The 16,058-nt window shown below is 36.1% G+C and overlaps 1 protein-coding gene across 17 annotated transcripts in view; it reads left to right on the top strand.

Annotated features, from left to right (window-relative positions):
- SENP7 (SUMO specific peptidase 7) overlaps window positions 1-16,058 on the top strand; it is a 42,078-nt gene that overhangs the window by 4,211 nt on the left and 21,809 nt on the right. For 4 of the 17 annotated variants that reach the window (XM_031612995.2, XM_031612990.2, XM_031612991.2 and 1 more), the window contains exons 3-6: window positions 250-357; window positions 2,280-2,374; window positions 11,206-11,403; window positions 13,036-13,233. The exons of 2 other annotated variants lie outside the window; for them this stretch is intronic. In XM_031612995.2, the coding sequence (XP_031468855.2) occupies window positions 250-357; window positions 2,280-2,374; window positions 11,206-11,403; window positions 13,036-13,233 (599 nt within the window). The remainder of the gene's footprint in view (window positions 1-249; window positions 358-2,279; window positions 2,375-11,205; window positions 11,404-13,035; window positions 13,234-16,058) is intronic. 11 more of the 17 variants (XM_031612992.2, XM_031612993.2, XM_090151604.1 and 8 more) reach the window with 7 other exon arrangements.

Here is a 16,058-nt window from a genome sequence, read left to right as displayed (position 1 = left end):
ATTAATGAAATAAGATTAGTTTTTTTTCTTGGTGTTCATCTGTTAAAACCAGCTCCTGATAGAATGACAGCGATTTATGATGAAACATCAATGAGAATACTTCTAAGTTAAAGTAACGGGTCAGTGCTTTGCTTGCAACTTTGTTATTTTACCTGATGATTATAAAAACTTTGTATCTGGCAGTATATCAGCTCCTAGCACCAGTGGATAATTTAGTTTTATCATGTGTGTAACATCCTCTATTTTCAGTTTCGTATACCAAAGAAGAAACCAAACAACAAGTCAGAGGATGTTCAAGTTCAGTCCCCTTTGACAAGGCTCCCAGGCTCTCAGCATTGGGACTACCCTTTAAGAGAGGTAAAGAGAAGTTCTCTGCAGTGTAAAGTGCATAGGAGAGATGTATGGGTTTTTTTGTTCTACTCTTTTAAGTACTAAGTGCTGCCTTGTACCTATGTGATCAGTACCTGACCCATGTTTCCTGGGAAGGTCAAGCGTGTAGATCTGAAATGTGTCTGCAAGTATTAGAGCTACAGTAAGGGAAATCTGTGCTGTATCACCAGCCTAAATCATTAAAAAGAAGAGTTGGTTCTCAGACATTGTTTGACAGGTTTCCATAGTAATCTCAGGTCCTGAAGTTAACTTTTAACTCAGGAATTTAAAGGCAAATGTGTGTATGTGCAATTTTTCTTTAGTTCATTGTTTTTTGATTCCTGGACTTGTAGGTAATATCAGGTTGCTTATCCAGATTGTTCTCACAATGCTATGGAAGTAACTTTTACATTGAATTTTGGTCATTATTTTGTATCTAAGAGCTGAAACTCTTAGGAATAGGTGAAATACAGCATGGCTTCATAGAATAACTAATAATAATAGACAAACTCTAAAAATAGACTAATTTTAGTAGTAAGAATAAAAGACTATACATGTTCTTAAACAGCATTAGCATAAGTGATTATCTTGGTCATCTTAGTCATGTATAGAAGCAGATATTTAGGGAATTTCCAACAGACTTGTATGCTACATATTTTTAAAATGCCAAATCTTGGAAATGTATTTTACTGCTTCAGTGCAGCTTTAAGTCTATTGCCAATTTTGTTGCTTTCAGAACCATAGGACTGGTCAAACAGGCTCTCCTACAGAGAAGGCTAGTGAGGGAAATTAGGGATTCTCTTGACTTACAAGAGTGCTGACAGTGTGACCCATTTCTTATGGTAGGCCTGGACATTTGATTGGTCTGCAATATAGACTTGCTGTATTATGTTCTATACTAGTAAAGCAAGTAGAACATCCAGTTGCATTCCTGCTTTGAAGCAGGAAGTAATGTAACCTTCAGTCACAAGCAACAACCTCTTTTGCTGAGCTGATACATGTAGAACTCTGTCTTTCTCTCTGCCTCCATAAAAGCAATGATTGGACTAGATGTATTGAAGAATCGCTTCTTACTTCTTGAATATTACATTCCATTTCTTGTTCTTCTTACCTGTCTATGTATAACAGATTTTTCTGTGCAGTTGAGGCCTTTTTAAACACTGCCTGGTCTTCATACTCTCTTGCAAAAGAGATAATTCTTAAGGTGTGGACATGAATTTTTCAGATGCCCTTTCACAGCACACTTACACAGCATTGTAAATATCTTCATGTGTTTTCAGACTGACTGGCATCATTTTCAAGCCTCAGTTTGGTTTTAATGTGAGGCGAGAGTAGAAGGTAGTGACAGGAGGTAGATTTCTGGAATTGCAGAAACAGCTGTATGTTTTGGTGGGGCTTTTGTTTATTTAAATGCAAAAATATAATTGCATTCTATAAGGTAAGAGAACTGAAAGGGAAAAAAGAATTACTGGTTTTGTGAGTTTTGCCATACTGTGCCACTGTGAAGCCTTCAGATTCCTGTTGTTTCTCAGAATTGTGCATTTTTTGAATGGAAAATTGCTTAAATTCATGGAGTTAAATAAGATATCTAACATAACTGTGGTTATCTGGAGTAGACCTAATATTTAAGCCTTCATTTGGGACAGTGCTACCTTAAGTACAAATTGAATTGTGCTGTATTATTTTAGATGAAAAATGAAGCAAGTTCCCAATAAGCCCAGTAGTACACAGATACTTTATAGTAAACAAACCCATATGTTACAAAATTATTGTGCATATTCTTTGTCTCTCTGCTCTGTCTGATCAATTGCACTGTTTCAATGCCTGGCCTTGTTCCATTTTTGTTATGTAATGTCCAATGTGACACTGAAGTGTGTTGGAGTGTTCCACTTTTGTTTGTTTTATTTCAGTGGCGATTAAGTGCCAGCAACAGAGAGACTTCTACAAAAGGAAGAAGGCAAAGGGACTGTGATAGATGCAGCTCTAATGATGAAGAATCAATTGGGTACGAAGTCATCTCAAAATTATTCTGCTTGTGTATTCTGAAATTAATAACCTTTATTGAATATGGGTGTCTTTGGTTAATTGGGTCATGTGAAATGGTTTTCAGGGTTTTGACCGATCTTCAGACACTCATGTTTCAGTGATTTATTGATGCTGAATTATGAAACAACCATGGTTTTTTTTTTTTTTTTTTTTAGTCTGCTTAAATACAAGGCTGCCAAATCAGAATGACAATGCAATACTGACTAGAGAAATTACTGCATGGAGTCTTGAAAGGTGTTTGTTACTCTTTGTAAATGCTCATTTTAGTCCTAGGTATTTTAGTTAGTTAAGGTTTCCAGATTGTCTTTGGTATGTCATTCTCTGTGCTGCAGCCCACATTCATTAAGGAGACTTCATCAACTGTTAAAACAAACAAAGAAGAAAAAAACAACAAATATCATTATAAGTAGGGAAATGCTGTTATTAAAAAACAAAACAAAACACAACAAAAAATCCCAACCAAAATTAGAGGCATCTTACCTCTGTTATATTCAAGACACCCAAATGAATAAAGAACTGTTGAATGTGCTGCTTCTTTATGCTCTGTTGCCAAAAGCAAATGTGTTGATTTCTTTGGGATTGTGGCAGATTATTTAAAACTACCTTCTGTGAAGCATCAGCTAGATAACTGTTTACCCAAAAAAGTTTAAAACTTTATTGCCTATGTAGTCAAATGAAAATGTAGGCTTATATTTACTGGCACTAGCTAGGAAGTATATTGACTTCATGATGGAAATTAACTGTATTCATGGTAATGAAGCAACCATTATTCCACAGATCATGCAAGTATAAGCAAATAATCCCCATTCTCTGCCTTATTTTCGACTAGAACTTAACTTGATCATAAGTGATTTCTTGTCAGTAGAGGCTGCTAGAAACAAAGTTTACAGATTATGAGAATGCTTAGTGCCAGTGAGTGCTTGAAACGCTCATTTCACAGGTTGTGTGACCTATGAAGCATCATCAGTTGGCCCTGTCTTTACATTCAGGATGCTTCAAATGTTGAAGGCTAAAACTGTGTTTAATGTAAATCTTAAATTTATTTTTCCTACTTATTCAGAGAGGTAGCTGTTAGCTAATTTTGTTACCTTAGGATGCTTCACTGTAACACTTCAGCAGAAGTGACTTACATTGAAGTACAAGAACTTAAAAGCTACATTAATTGCAGTTTCCTGAGTTTTGATTGCCATGAATGGTTGATGTTTGACATCAGTGATGGAGTAAGGATGAGTGGGAGTGCTTGTCCAGGGGTTGAAGTCTCCAACAGGCAAAAAGCAGACAGCAAAAAAAAAACACCAAAACAACCCCCCGAAAAAATCTAACAAAAAAACCAGCTGAGCTTCTCTCAGACATTATACACATATACATATATATATATATATATATATATATATATATATATATATATATAGTAAAAACTTCCTTGCAGGAAAATAGGCTTTTTTTTTTTATAAAACAAGACTGTCCTGTTATTTCGGAGGATTCTGTCTTTCACAGCTTTGATTTGTTGTCATGGCAATGACCTTGTCTTGCATGTGTGTGAGACATACCAAGCATACTACACAAATTCAGAAAGTGTTTTTCATTGATCCGTTACAAATATCTAACCTGAATTGAGGACATTCCCTCTGGCCCTGTCACTAGTTACATGGGAGAAGAGGTTGGCCCCTGCCTCACCACAGCCTCCTTTCAGATAGTTTTTGAGAGTGATAAGGTCTCCTCTGAGCCTCCTATTCTCCAGACTAAGCAAGCCCACTTTCTTTAGCCACTCCCTGTAAGAGTTTTGATCCAGGTCCTTCACCTACTTTGCCCTTCTCTGGATGTACTCCAGGGCCTCAATGTCTTTTTATAGTGGGGTGCCCAAAACTGATTGCAGTACTCAAGCTGCAGCCTCACCAGTGCTGTGTATCCTCCTGGCCCTGCGCTATTTCTGATATGAGCTGGGATGCCCTTGGCCTTCTTGGCCATGTGGTCACGCTGCTGGCTCACATTCAGCTGGCTGTTTTCATAGAATGGCCTGCTGTCAACTGATACCCTGTAAAGATAGGTGGGAGCAGGTACAGTTGCCTTTAACCAGTTTCAGATCATTCAAGAAAGACAGTGGTCGCAGTCCAGTAATAAAGAAGAAATAGCTCACCCTTTTCCAAGGATCTGGGCTCACTGGGAACTCTCAGAGAAGGCAATCTCCAAGTAGAGATGCTTCCCTTTTGGCTGCCAGCCCTTAAATAGGGTTAAGGTTGCACAGGTGAATTGCTTGCACCTGTGCTCCCAGGGCTGGCCGTGCCCCTTCACCAGGTGCTCAATCATTGGTTCAGACCATGACCTATCAGTTCCTATACATGCCATCTGATACTTCTGTGTAACTTTCCAGCCACTCTCCTGCCCTGACCCTGTAGTGTTGCATGGAGAATGCTGTGACCAAAGTCTAGGACCTGGCACTTGGTTTTGTTGGAGCTCATATTAGCGGCATCAGTCTTTCCAATTCCTTCTGTATGGCTTCCCTACAGGCAGATCAGTGCTTCCTTCCTACTTGGTGTAATATGCAAACTTGGTGAGGTGTACTCAGTCTCTTCACCCACATCATCAATGAAGATATTAAACAGAACTAGCCCCAGTACTGTCCCCTGGAGAACAGCACTTGTGACTGGTTACTAGCTGGATTTAACTCCATTCACCAACACTGTCCAGCCATTTTTTTTTTTTTTTACCCAGACTCTTGTTTAAGTTATGAGCTGCCAGCTTCTCTGGGAGAATAGTGTGGGAGACAGTGTTAAAGGCTTTACTGAAGTCGAGGTAGACTACATCTGCAGCCTTTCCCTCATCTACTAGATAAGTCACCTGTTCATAAAAGGAAATGAGATGGACCAAGCAGAACCTGCCTTTCATGAATCTGTGCTGGTTAGGCCTGGTACCCTAGTTGTCCAGCACATGCTGTGTGATTACACTCAGTGTGATACTTGCTACATGACCTCCCCTCATAGTGAGGGTCAAGCATGTTAAGAATCTTCCTAATGCAAAAGTTTCTCTCTTTTATGTCTTAATAACAAACTCTTAGCTACTTATTGTGTTTGTTTTTTGTTTTTTTTTTTTAAGTATAACCTTCTTCATTGATGGGAGCTAATATTAAATATTTAAGGAGTTGTATTTCCTCTAAGGTATTACTTGAGCATTGTTAGTCAGAAAGGACTAGCTGAGTGCATTAGCACAAACTCACATTTGCTCATGGCCTAATTAAAATTCTGAATTGCAAAATTTAGTAGCTTGTTTCTTCTATCCCTCCTACTGTGAGAAAAGGCAATGAGAGTTGGAAGCTGTGTTGTAAACCACAATTTCCTACATTTGAACTCCTCAGCTCATGACTTTGTGAAAAGTTACTCTCAGGTGATTTGTTCATGATACCTGGACAGGGTTTGAAGGGAGGTTAGTTCATTAGTCCTCCTCATACGCTGGTGGTCTCTTACACGTTGCTGTGATTGTGTTAAAACAGATCAGGACTGTCACTAAATACAAATAGTCCAATTTATTAAGGTCCTTGCAGAAAGGTAGTAATCATATGTATGTAACTGGTCTATTAATGTTTTGCATTCCACCTTTTTTTTTTTTTTTTTTTTTTTCCCCAGGAAGGGGATGTCCTGTTTTTTAGGGTAACCATCGCTGCCTGGAAATGGAGCTTAGAGGCATCCATTTGTCTCAGCTGTATTACTCTTGTGTTGCCCAAGAGGAAAATAAAATAAAAACAAATTAAAAAATCTAACAAGAAAAGACTAAATAGAATGCTGTTTTGAGGTTCTAGTTTCTGGTGCTGGCTTGTTAAGTTTTCTTCAGGGGAAGGATAAGAACAATACTTTCATAAGGTGTGATTCTTTCAACTTGGTATTTTAAACATTAATTATAATATATATCACAGCTGAATCAAGTACTACCCTGAGACAGTCATTTACATACCGTTTCCCCCTTGCCTTGATGTAACATCCAAGTGGTTGTAACTTTCAGGACCAGCAAGGCAACATTCAGTTTTGTTGTTAAAACATTGACTTGTAATGAAGTGATGAAATGTCAAGGCCTTGAAGTAGGAGGACAAGGACAACACACAGAAGTTTTCTTTGAATAATATAGTTGTTGAATGTGGCAGTGAATTTCCCATTAATCATTGATATTTGATTTATTCTTTGAGGCTCTTTAAGGGCCAAGGACCATGTGGGCTGGTACATACTGCAGAAGCTCAGATGGATGAATACAAAACAAAGTTGTCAAGTGGCTTTGTTCTGTAAACTCAGCTATTAAAGGACTTGAAGGGGGACCTTCACATGGCATGTGGCAAGCCACTGTTAAAATATTTATTTATACAAAATTTGGGCTTATTGAGTAGAAGAATGTAGACATTGAAGATAATTGTATAGGCAATTGCCATTAATTTACTCAAAAAAGAAGTCAGTAACTTCCAGGTCTGATTTTGATCTCTCTCAGATACAAATTTGAACAAATTAGAACCAGTGGTACATGCTAATTATATATATATATATAATCATTGAGATAGGAGCTGATTCTAGGAGCCCAGTTCCCTAGTGCAGTAGAGGTCAGACATTTTCTGTCAGTTGATACAAATAATTAATAGCTTTTGATCTTGCGCTTAGTAAGGTAAAATAATGTTGTGGGGCCTTTTTCTTTGCCTGTGAAATGATTTAGGACTCAAGAGGAGCAACTAGCAGCATTTTTCATATTGCCTTTTTCTTTTTCATTATTTTTTAGTGTATTCCTTTCTCTTCTGTTGAAGTAGACAAGAGAGGTTAGGATAGGTGTTTGCATTAGAAACAAAAAATACACTGCTTTGGTTTTCCTTCACAAGATGCCTCCAGTCTTATGTTGCACATGTTCCTTTCTGTGTCTGCCAGCAGAACTTGGCTTCGGTGCATATTTTGCTTGCTTTTTTTCTGCTTCACATCATTTTTTCTTTTGCAATTTCTTTCGCATGGTCTGCTTGCATTATTCTGTGGATATTTTAGCAGGTAATTTATAAATCTGTCCTAATCCTCGAATACAGAGATGCAAGTTGGCTTAAGTGCAGATGTTTTTCTTTAATCTGTTTTATGCTCAATCTTAATGACATCATTTTTCAATAATCAGGTGCTATTTCACCTTTAGAAAGAAAAGCCACTGAAAGTATTTAGCACTCTGAAGATAAGTCACAACCTGCCTGTAGTAAAAATCTGGTGCTATATAAGAAGTGATGCTTTAGCCTGATACTGTCTTTTTTATAAAGATACTTTTTTTTTTAATGTTAAGGCCTATTAAATGAAGGGAACGGTGACCACTATTAACTCTATACCTAATAACAATCACTGAACCAAATTGCTAAGAGTCTGTCAGGATCTAATCTGATAGGACTGTGAGCAAACGGTGTCAGATCTAAGTTTCCAAGACGTCCAAGTTTCTGAGAGAATCTTTTCAGTTATCTTTACAAGTCCTGATCATATGATTAAATTGAAGACTTTGTGTTCATGTGTGGACTAATTATCTTGCTGACTCAGGATAAATTTAGAAAAAATTCATTAGGGTATGTCATGATCAACAGACACAAATGCAAATCCTGTTATTTTTACAATGTGAAAAAGCTTTAGGTCTGTGAAAATACCCTGTTATCATGATTGTAGTCAGGAGAACATAGGAATGTTCCATAGAGTAACGTTTATATTGTTTCATGGGGATCTACAGTAATAATTTAAAAATGCTTTTTATTTTTTATATCAGAAAAATTATTTCAGAATCAGGTGTTCAGATTGCTGAGGCCTTGCTGACTGTTTCTGTGTTGTATTTGAAGGAAAGATGCTGTTTAGGTAATTCAGGTTTTTTGTAGTTTCAAGTCCTCTTGGAGGAATAGAAGAACTGTCTGGCTTAGTTTTCCATTGCTTATTCTCTTCTGGGACTCCAGAATTATTTTCTCAGATTTCTTAGATATATATATTTCTCATTTCCTTATATATCCATTATTTCTAGTATACCTTACAGTTGAACAACAACAACAACAAAAGACATATATAGATCTGATCACTGTATGTAACCCTGCAAACCAGGGTTTATGTTAATATTAATTAGCATAATTAATATTAACATGTTGATATGTTAATATTGGCTCTGAGTATCTGAGAAACCCAGAAAAAAAGCTATAACTTCTGATTTGGAATACACTTCCATAGGAAATGTCTCCTGCTTCCTGTGCTGAAGGCTACTTTGCAGGTTTGGTTTGCTAGGGTGTTACGATTGGATTCTGTGCTGTTAAAACACTGGTGTTATTAAAATTCCCGTAGTCTGGGGAAATTACAGCATTTCACCCTTCCATAGATAACTGAATATCAGTTATGCTATTTGCTCCATGGAAATTGAACAGTGGGACCATCTGTGTGTCTTGGTTGCCTTAAGTTGCTCAGACCTATATTTATTTTCCAAGTTTGTCAGTAGGATAAGCATGTCTGTAAAGAAAATGTTGAGCCTCACAGTATAAAATAAATCTTTTTTAGATCTACAATACTTGAAGTAGGTGCTCAGACTCTGCAAAGGGTTCTTAAAAAGAACAATTCTTTGTCTTATTACACAGAGTATATACAAGTGTGTGTAAAATAGCAGATGCCTACCTAACTTTTCCTGACTCTGCCTAAAATATTCAGGAGCACTCCTGTGGTTTGGATCAGTCTTTTGCTGAGTCCGAAGACTACATACATATGACTTCTCTTTGCCATCAAAGAGCTTATCTCTTGCTTCTGAAACCCTGGATTGTTTTTCCTACAGTAGTTAGGAGCCATCCTGTATAAAATGAAACACTTCTTTTTCAGATTCTTAGTATCCGAGTGCTTTAATTTTTTAAAAAATTTTTCAGGTTGAGTTATTAATATTATTTGAGGCAAGTTAAAGTTTAACAACAAGTAAAATATTGGTGTGTTACCAACATTTTTTCATCAGAAATCTGAAACAGTATCATAGGAAGTACTGTGAATAAAATTAATTATATCTCAGCCAAAGCCACAAAACTTTTTGTCCGTTTAGTTTTCCTCTGGTAAAATTCTAAGGGAATCCTAGAGTGGAGGAAGCTGCCTTCATTGGAGCTAAAATTACTTAGCTTTGAATTGGAGCTATTTAAGTTCAGTGTCCATTGTGTAGGACAGTTGTCTCCAAAGTGGTTTTGCATACCCCACAGGGCAATCTGTTGGTGTGCAGGAAGAAGTATTATTTGTACCAATAATAGATTTTTAAAAAAGTTGTTGTTTATTCTGTTTTGAAATTTCTATTACTAACATATTAGTACAGTAGTACATCTGTGTAATGCACAGTTAAATAAACACTGGTTTCTGTATACTCAAAATACTGTTAGTGTTGGGGTATGTGATTAAAAACATTATATTACTAGTTCAGGAGATCCATTGGAAGAGCTCTTGACGACAGCAGCTCATTCTGCACTTGCATTATGGCATTCAATGATTGCAGAGATCTGACTAAAATTGATCAGCAGTCGTTTACATGCAGGTTTTTAGGCTGTGCATAGGAAGCTTATTGACTTTTTTGTTCACTGAGAGATTGTGTGTTATGTTAACATGGCAAGTAATAAGGGAAAAGAAATCTCAACATGCAGTAACTCATGCAAGAGTGAAACAGAAGGATTCTGTGAAACACTTCCCTGTTCACATTTCATCAATGTAGCAGTTCCATATATATATATGTATACATATGTATATATATTTAACATTCAGACATACCCGTTCTTCTGTAATTTTCTTGCCAGTTGATCTGTTTGCCACCTCAAACAATATAACTGTTCTGTTGATGAGAACACAGCTCATCACAACAGTTGTTAACCCATTGAGCAAGCCTTTTGCTGAAGAAATATTGCTGTAGCATGTAAAAGCTATGTGAACAGTAAAATACTTTCTATAGCTGTAAAAGAAGGTGAGCAATTTAGAATAGGCAAGAAATTGCAAGAGAGAAGGGAGTTCTTACATTGGTAGTCTTGAGTCTGAGCTTGTATGTGTGCTCTTAAAAACAGCCCTGATAAAACAAGTCCAATTCTCACTTGTTTGAAATTGTAGTCAGCAATCTAGGATAAATGCTGATAAATCATCTATCATATGTAATACTTTCAGCTTAAAGAAAACTGTTCAAGTTACTGGCTTTGATACATATTTAATTCTTGTTTAAAGAACCTTAACAGGGAGTTTTCATTAACTTAGCAGTTCATAACTGTATGTTGTTTCTGTAGTGAAATTGAAGAAACATCATCAGTTGAAGCTTCAAAACTGTCAACTATATCTTATTTGATTTTATTTTACAGCAATATTGTATTCTGAATTTTGATATAGAAACCAATAGTATTTATGGTTCTAAAACAAGATGCCACAATATGAGTGGTTAATGTTGTACCCTGAAAATACTCAAGTGTATACTTTCAGAATAGTTTATAGGGCCATTATGACACCACTTCTGACATTTTGCCATAAAAAATAAGAGCTGAAATTTCCTTGCCCCTGAATGGAAGGTTTACCACTTCAGAATCAGATATGGACCTATCAGTCATTGATAATATAAGAAGAAACCTTGGAAGGATATGCTGATAAGAGATGCAATTATGTTTCCTTTCCTACAGAGAGATTTACTTTGTAAATTGCTGGGAAAATGGCGTCAATACTATTGAAGATATAAGATATGATGCAGAGACAGGAAACTCATGAAAAATCTTTGTTGCATTCATGTGACTTAACAAGCTCTCAACACCCTATTATTAATTTATTATTATATGCATGGCAGGCAACCCAAAGTTATCTTGACGAATGTCCTGAGGACGAAAATAGGAAGAAAATACACACAAGCACAACCTAAAACTGATGCTAATTTTTCTGATGCTGGCAAGCTGCAGTCAAATCAACCACCCTCATCATCTGTTGCCAGCCTAAAGATATGGCAAATTTTAAACCCTGCTCTCCACAGCCCTTTTCTGTCTAAAAGGTATGTTGTCTTTGCCTTATATCACTAAACAGAATCATTTTCCTTGCAGTTGTTTTTCATCAGAAAGTATTCTATGTTGTATCACAGCTGTCTTGTTCATTTTAATTCACATTCTTATATCATCTGACTTGATTAAATTCCATTGCATCTACTTCCTTTTGATAATCTATGAGAAAGATGGTGCCAGGTGCACTGTAATGAGATTTCTGATCAGTTGGCTTGTTGGTGATCCTGTACTGGCAAGATCAATTCATCCTGTTTCAGTCATTAGGCTCTCAAAAAATAGTTTTTTTTTTTTTTTCACTTTTTACTTATTGGGAAAAGAAGAACACACTTGCATTTAATGACCTTCTTTATCAGGCAAGGTTGGGAATGTATTGTCACTATTTTAGACTAGTTATGAAAGTATGAAAACAGGCAGAAAGATCAGAAGAGAGGCATATCAAGTCTAGTATCTTTTTTTTTCCTTAGACAGTGGTCAGTTGCAGATGTCTAGGAAACGTATGGCTAAAGTTAATGTCTTTTTCACTGATATTTCTCTCGGAGCGTCTGATGATAAACAGTTTAGGGACTTCCTTTAGTGGAGTTTGCATCCAGACTGTGATATTCTTTTGCATCAGACTTCCATTATATCATACTTCTAATAATAAATCGTTGCATATCACCTGTAGGCCTCTGCAACAGCTTGTCCTTGATACAGCCTCCTGATTAAAATTAGGTTTACATCTCAGTGAAGGAAGAGAGCGCTACCCTCCATGGAGTCTATACTGGAGTGTACTTTGTGAAGACAACAGGAGAATTACTCAGTAGATACCCAAAAGACAACGTTGTTTGTCATGACAAAAATACCACGACAATACATCGTAATCCTAAATAACTTGGAATGGAATTAGTAGAATTTGAATCTTGACAAAGAAAAGGGAAAGAAGTCAAAGGCTATAAAACAAGCCAGCTTTAGTTGCATAATGTGAAATAAGTTGTGCTGCTGTTTATGTTTGTGGTCAAGTGGACAGCTGCGTATCCATATTTTTAGTTAGCTTATTTTTGTGATTGTCTCTTCTAACACTTAAAAGATTTTTTTCTGAGCCTTGCTTTTGCTGTATTGTACAATGTCACCTCGAAGTTGAGGAAGGGAACAAAATCTATTGCTAACTTCTTGTGTATGTGCTACTTTTTACCTACTGACTAATTGCTTGGGAAAGTTTGGTCTGTTTTACTGGAGGCTTCTTGTTCACAGGAAAATCAAGATTGCTTGCTCCAGAATTGAGGGAGATGTATATACAGCTATTGCATAAATAGATAGACCCAGGTTATTAAACTTTATTTTACTTTAATGATGTATTAGGAGCAATGTAGTGTGAATTGTATCTGGTTAAGTTGAAATTATCTCACTGGCCTTTCGCTGTTTGGATTCTTACTTTATATTTTCTGTTTATCTGCTTACCCTGGATTTTAAGTTCCATAATGGCATTTTGTTCTATATCTCTAAATGACATAAGATTGATAAAAGAGTAATGATGTTTGCTGATTTTTGGGATCATCCAGCCTCCAAGATGCATTAATTTAATATGAAACTTCCTTCTCTAGATCTCAGTGTGGTATTTATGATTTACTGTTATATATATATGGCAGGCAACCTCAAGTTATCTTGACGAATGTCCTGAGGACGAGAATTGGAAGGAAATACGTGGACAGTCACATATTAATTGATTCTAATTTATCTGATGCTGAGAAATTACAATTGGGTCAACTAGCTTCATCATCTGTTGCCAGCGCACAAACGTGTCAAATATTAAGTTCTCCTCATGAAAGTTCTTTTCTGTCTGAAAGGTATGTTACTCCGTGCTGATTTTTTCAGTCTTCCTGAAATGATGCAGCTTCACAGTGGAGAAGAACTGCCCTGAAACAATTTTTATGATATTCCTGCCTTGAAGCATTTCAGTGTTCTTGAATGAAAACTAACATCTCCAACAAACCATTTTAACTTTGCATTTATTCTCATTTGTGTTGTACCTGATATTGATGGGCTAGTTTTCTCTTGTAGAAGGAATTTCCATTTTTGATAGATCAGTGTTTTTGATTTGTGAGGGTTGCCATGTAATTCAAGCATATTTCACTCTTGCTTTGCTGCTGCTCTTAATATGTTCTTCTACAGTTTCAATTAACTTTGCAAAGATTTTGGCAAATTCCTCTTTGTTCATTTCCTTTTTCATTAATCCACCAGAGGTCGCAATCTCATCAACAGACTGGCACAGTTAAAAGACTGTATGTGTGTGTATTTCGTTGCTTAGCATATGCTTTTTTTTCTTTCTGATGTTTACGTTGACTATCATAGCAAAGTTGGATGTGCTATACTAGCAGATAGTTGAATTACACAGTGTTTGTTTCAGTCCAGGATGACATTTGAACTTGAAGTAAGCTCTTGCCTTTTATGACCTTCTCTTCCTTTATGGCCTTTGCTCAGTAGCAAAGTATTCACAGAAACAAATAGCAAGAAATCTATGGGAAAAAAAATAGAATGAGAAGGGAAAAGAAGAACGACTGGTGACTGTAGGAATAATCAACAGTTTCTAGCTATAAGAAATCTTATGCATTCTTGAGAAAATTAAGTCTTACTCCTCATTCTGATAGATGAACTTGATAGAGAACCAGAATTAGTAGGAATTGCTTTCTCTTTTACTGTTGGGATCTCAGTTAGTATTTAAATTAACCTGACAAAGTTGCAATTTAAATAAGAGATGTAGAATGCTTCATTAAACTGTCTGTTAAGTGTCACTCTAGAAGTATGCCATTTGTTGCTAAGACATCTTTTCATAACTTGGGACGGACTAAGTGTTGACGAGTTTGGAATTTTCTGTAGTTATCACTTTGCTTTACAAAATATATAAAATTTATAATTTTTAGAATTCTATTTTTCTTCTTGGTATTCTTTTGGACGAGAGGAGTTAGTGAATTCGTAGAGAGAAAAGCATAAACTTTTAAATATAATTCTCCAAACCCAAGGAAGCATCTTGTGTAGTTTTTCATGCTCATAGTTGAAGGCTGGCTGTTCAGTTTTATCATAAGTATGAGAATGTCTTTGAACTCTTCAGGACTGAAATAGCTGATAACTGTCCTGCTCTGTGTAACCCTGTGAAGAGAATAATGCCCAATGACAGAAATACATTAGAGATATACCATTAAACTTCAGACTTTTTAGATAAGTATGGATATAAATATATAGCTAATATTTATATAGATTAAATAAAATCTGTACTTTTAATTAACATCTTTTTGACTAAAAAGGGTCTGAATCAGTTTTTTTTTAGTACGTGATTTACTCATCTTACTTTAGATTTGGTGTTGAAGGATTAATTTTCTATCCCACACGATGTGTGAAGTGAAAAACTTGTTACTAGAAAACAGGAATGTTAGGAGGATTTTGCACCTCTCTCTCTCCCCCCAACCCTCCTTGTGACCTCAGGGTATTAGTGCAAGTCTTAATAGCTACCACATGGGAAATGGAGAACCTGTGATTATTTCCAACAAAGATATAGTTTGATCCTTGTCACCTTTCAGTAGTTAATGTCTGTGTTTAGAATACACTTGGCATTGATTCTGTAGAGCCCTTTTCTCTCAGAGCAGATTAAAAGCTCCCCCCTTATGAATATACATACGTGGCCATATTGATATTCTCTGGTACCATCAAAATAGCTAGAATATGGGCTCATCCTTACTGAAAATTGTTCCTTTGTTGTACTATGGAAATCACAGATTAAGTCAAAGAATTGTGTGTTATCAAAACAGGGTGGTAATAAGTTAACCTTTTTCTGTCAGCTAGAATTTGATGCGAGTTCCCCATTTCCTTTCTTCCTTTTGATGTTATAGAATTAGTGGATTTTGCATTGCTTTTTCACGCTGCAACTAGTGTGAAATGCATTTGTTTAAGTTATGGTCAGTATAATGAATTTAAGGAACTTAGGGTTGTTGATACTTAGTTCTCATCGATGTTGAGAACAACTCAAATATCGTCATTCAGAGCAGTCAGATTAAATAGTAGATCTGCATACAAACATATAAATTGAGAGATACATTGGTTCCAAAATAAGTTTTCTGCAGTAAGGCAGCTATTCTGTAAGTAGAGCTGCCTCACCCATGGAAGACTTTGTCTTCTTCAATATACAGAGAGAATAATATTGCTTCTGTACATTTACACTTTTTGTGCATATGGACACATTTGTGGTTTATCATGAATGGAAAGAGAATTAGTGATTTCTTTGTCATGCTTATCTAATGTTCAGCACTGTAATATCAGAGCAGTCAGGACATCTTTATGTATCTTCACAGCATTCCCAAAGAGCAATGCAGTTTACAGATATGGTACTGAAGATTAGGCGCCTGCTCAAAAACAATTTTGACTGTCTAGTCAAAGAGTCGAGGGTATTTTTTCCTGTGTTTCATGATGTTCTTGTCTGAACTCAGCTCTTTGTGATTTCAGTTGGTATGATCATCAGTTAGCTCTTTGCAAATTGGACTGCAAAATTCCAAGTTCAGCAATTATAAAATTATTAACCCCCAATCATTTTGTACTAAAGGAAATGACAAAAGGAGAAATTGAATGAGTTTTCCAGAGCATAGATAAACTGCTTTATCTATGAAATCTTAAATTATTTTCT

Source organism: Phasianus colchicus, chromosome 1, assembly GCF_987193195.1.
Source record: "Phasianus colchicus chromosome 1, bPhaCol1.hap1.1, whole genome shotgun sequence".
Taxonomy (NCBI): Eukaryota; Metazoa; Chordata; class Aves; order Galliformes; family Phasianidae; genus Phasianus; species Phasianus colchicus.
Note: the sequence above shows the minus strand (reverse complement) of the source record. Positions and strands in the feature narration are given on the sequence as shown.